The sequence below is a fragment of the Salvia splendens genome, unplaced genomic scaffold (genome assembly GCF_004379255.2).
Source record: "Salvia splendens isolate huo1 unplaced genomic scaffold, SspV2 ctg157, whole genome shotgun sequence".
Taxonomy (NCBI): Eukaryota; Viridiplantae; Streptophyta; class Magnoliopsida; order Lamiales; family Lamiaceae; genus Salvia; species Salvia splendens.
The window spans coordinates 33,150-35,573 of record NW_024598796.1 but is presented as its reverse complement, the minus strand read 5'-3'; the positions used below and the strand labels follow the sequence as shown (position 1 = coordinate 35,573).

General features: G+C 36.9%; 1 protein-coding gene across 1 annotated transcript; it reads right to left on the bottom strand.

The window, feature by feature from the left end:
- Positions 1-931: 931 nt before the first annotated feature.
- Positions 932-2,034, bottom strand: LOC121789170 (protein LURP-one-related 4-like). Its single transcript, XM_042187683.1, has 3 exons — positions 1,740-2,034; positions 1,432-1,650; positions 932-1,324 (listed from the first exon to the last, which is right to left on the bottom strand). Exons 1-3 carry the CDS (start codon positions 1,962-1,964, stop codon positions 1,190-1,192), a joined length of 579 nt encoding a protein of 192 aa, XP_042043617.1. The 5' UTR covers positions 1,965-2,034; the 3' UTR covers positions 932-1,189.
- Between the last annotated feature and the right edge of the window lie 390 nt (positions 2,035-2,424).

Below are 2,424 nucleotides of genomic sequence, written 5' to 3'. Positions count from 1 at the left end.
GTATGTACTTGTTTGAAAGTATTCAACACGGGCGGACAATGAGTTGACAATACGGATAAACAAGCGTTTTGACATGCGAAAACGACGCCGAAAGTAATCTTCCGAAAACCGCGGCTGGTCGAAAAAATAGTCGGCAACGAGCCTTTCGTTGGCCCTCTCCCGGTCACGATGGATGTATCGGCGAGTTGATCTAGTTGGTTGAGAAGGAGGGGTGAGGGTATTCGTTGCGACATAGGCTTCATAGGCGGCACGATGTTGTTCATAGTATTCTTATTCTTCGCGCTCTGCTTCCGCAATGAGATGAGTGAAATCAATTTGAGGGTTTGAGTGAGAGAGGAGGATGTAGATATAAGTTGTATGAAAAAATATGAATGAGAGATGATTTGATGTGAAAAATGGATGATGAATGTGTGTATTTATAGATGATTTTGGGGATAATAACAATAAAAAAAATAAAATAAAAACATCCAGAAAAAGGGTAAAAAAAAGGGCCAGATTTTTGGGATTCTGATTTTTTTTTTGGGTATTACTTTCGATTTAAAAAAAATTGAATTTCCAACGGAAATGTCGTTGGCCAATCAGAACGCGCCACGTCAGCTGCTCGTTGGCACGAACGTGCTCGATGCATCGAGCAGCGCCGCGCCAGCGTCAAGAGAGCAGCGGCGGACAGCGGTGTCCTGCCGCTGGCACGGACGGACGGACAGCTTCCTGCTCACCGCTGCGGATGCTCTTATTAGCTAATTCTTATTATTAGGATTGATTAATCTAAAGTTGGGATGTGACAATTTTAAACAAATTTTAGAAATAAATTAAAGTTATACTATCATACTACAGCAAAAAAAACAATCTTTATTCTTATAGAAATTAATTTAAATATCGATGTTATAGTGATATACAAAGAGTAGATATCTTGTAGGAGTAGTACACAGAATTGTAGAACACAGAATTTGATCGATTGCAATTTGTAAATAGTAACAGTAACTTGTACAAAGACATAACAGAATTAAACTATCAAAACGTATACTAGTACAAAATTGAGTCCCTATTTGCACTATGAAAATGCTGGTAAAGATCCATTTTTCAAAACTATCATTTTCTACCTAAGACTTTACACTCAAGACAGTGTATGGATTGATTATATCCAATAAACTCATCTCCTATTTACATCCCTTAATTAATAAATTAATAATCACAGTTTCCCACTAATCAAGCCGTAGAGTGTTACAAGTGCCATCACAAGCGATTGATCTGCACGCGCCTCCACAGTTAATCTCAACACATCTTCTCCCAAAACAACCCCTTCTGCTGATTGCTTTCGTGTTGCCTGAAAATATTTTAAAAAATGTTAAATCTTCAGTAACAAATTACATCGCCTTTTATTAATCATTATTTAACACTTATTTAAATAGATTAATTATTTAATTAACTAACCTCAGCCAAAATCTGGCCGGAAAAGTCTGTGATCTTCAGATTTGATTTCCCTTCAAATCCTGTGATTGTGTAACTGCTTTCATCACATCCCACTGAAACTTGGCACGAATTATCCTTTCTCAAAATCCCGCCATTTCGCCTTACTCGAATGTACGGTTTCTCCATTCTCACGACTGAATCGATCCATTTGAATCCCTCCCAACTTCCAAACCCCAATTTCTGCAAAAATCCGAAAAATCAACTGTCTCAGCACAAATTCACAAATCAATAGCATATAAATTAACAACCGAAATCGAGTTTCGAATTACCTTTCTGTTTAAAGAGAAGAGGATATTGCCGGTGGAGTCCATGAGAAAGGCCTTGCTGCTGCATCTCTGTTGATAATTATCGACTCGGAAGGCGACGTTTCCGACGGAATTGAAGACGGTGCAACCATTTCCATGGCAGACGAGTGATTTCATCCAAATCGTGAACGTCTCCTTCTCCGATGATGAACAAGTGTTTGCCGATGGATTCGGGTGAACTTTCGCCATCGCTTTTGATTTAATTTGTGGATTAATTGGAAAACCGAAGCCCTAATTTGTGTGTGTTTTTCGAGTTCACGGAAACGGTGTATGTATATTATATATATAGACCTTTATGTGATGAGCGAATGAAGGCTCCTTTGTGTAAACTTTAATTAACGATTAATTTATTTGGGTCATTTAATTAACTAAATAAGTAATTAAATATTTGAAAGCAGTATTATTACGACATGCTAATTTAATATTTGTTTTTATTGGAGTTTGGCGTCACTAAAGGTCGACAAATTTCCTTTACTTAATGGAGCGAGCACTATGTAATTAAATTTGTATTTACAAATAATCAAAAAGTTAAGTGGTGGTGGACCCTAAGTGCTTCTCCTGAAACTTTAATTAAAGTTTCATTGTTATTTATATATATGAAATTTGTAACATTGCGCATGACGTAGGTGATACGATAATGTATATTTAT

Coding starts and splice junctions, on each gene's coding strand:
- LOC121789170 (XM_042187683.1), bottom strand. CDS start 1,964: ATGGCGAAAGTTCACCCGAATCCATCGGCAAACACTTGTTCATCATCG. Junction 1,651..1,739: donor TCTTCTCTTTAAACAGAAAG/GTAATTCGAAAC, acceptor GGATTTTTGCAG/AAATTGGGGTTTGGAAGTTG. Junction 1,325..1,431: donor CCGGCCAGATTTTGGCTGAG/GTTAGTTAATTA, acceptor AAATATTTTCAG/GCAACACGAAAGCAATCAGC.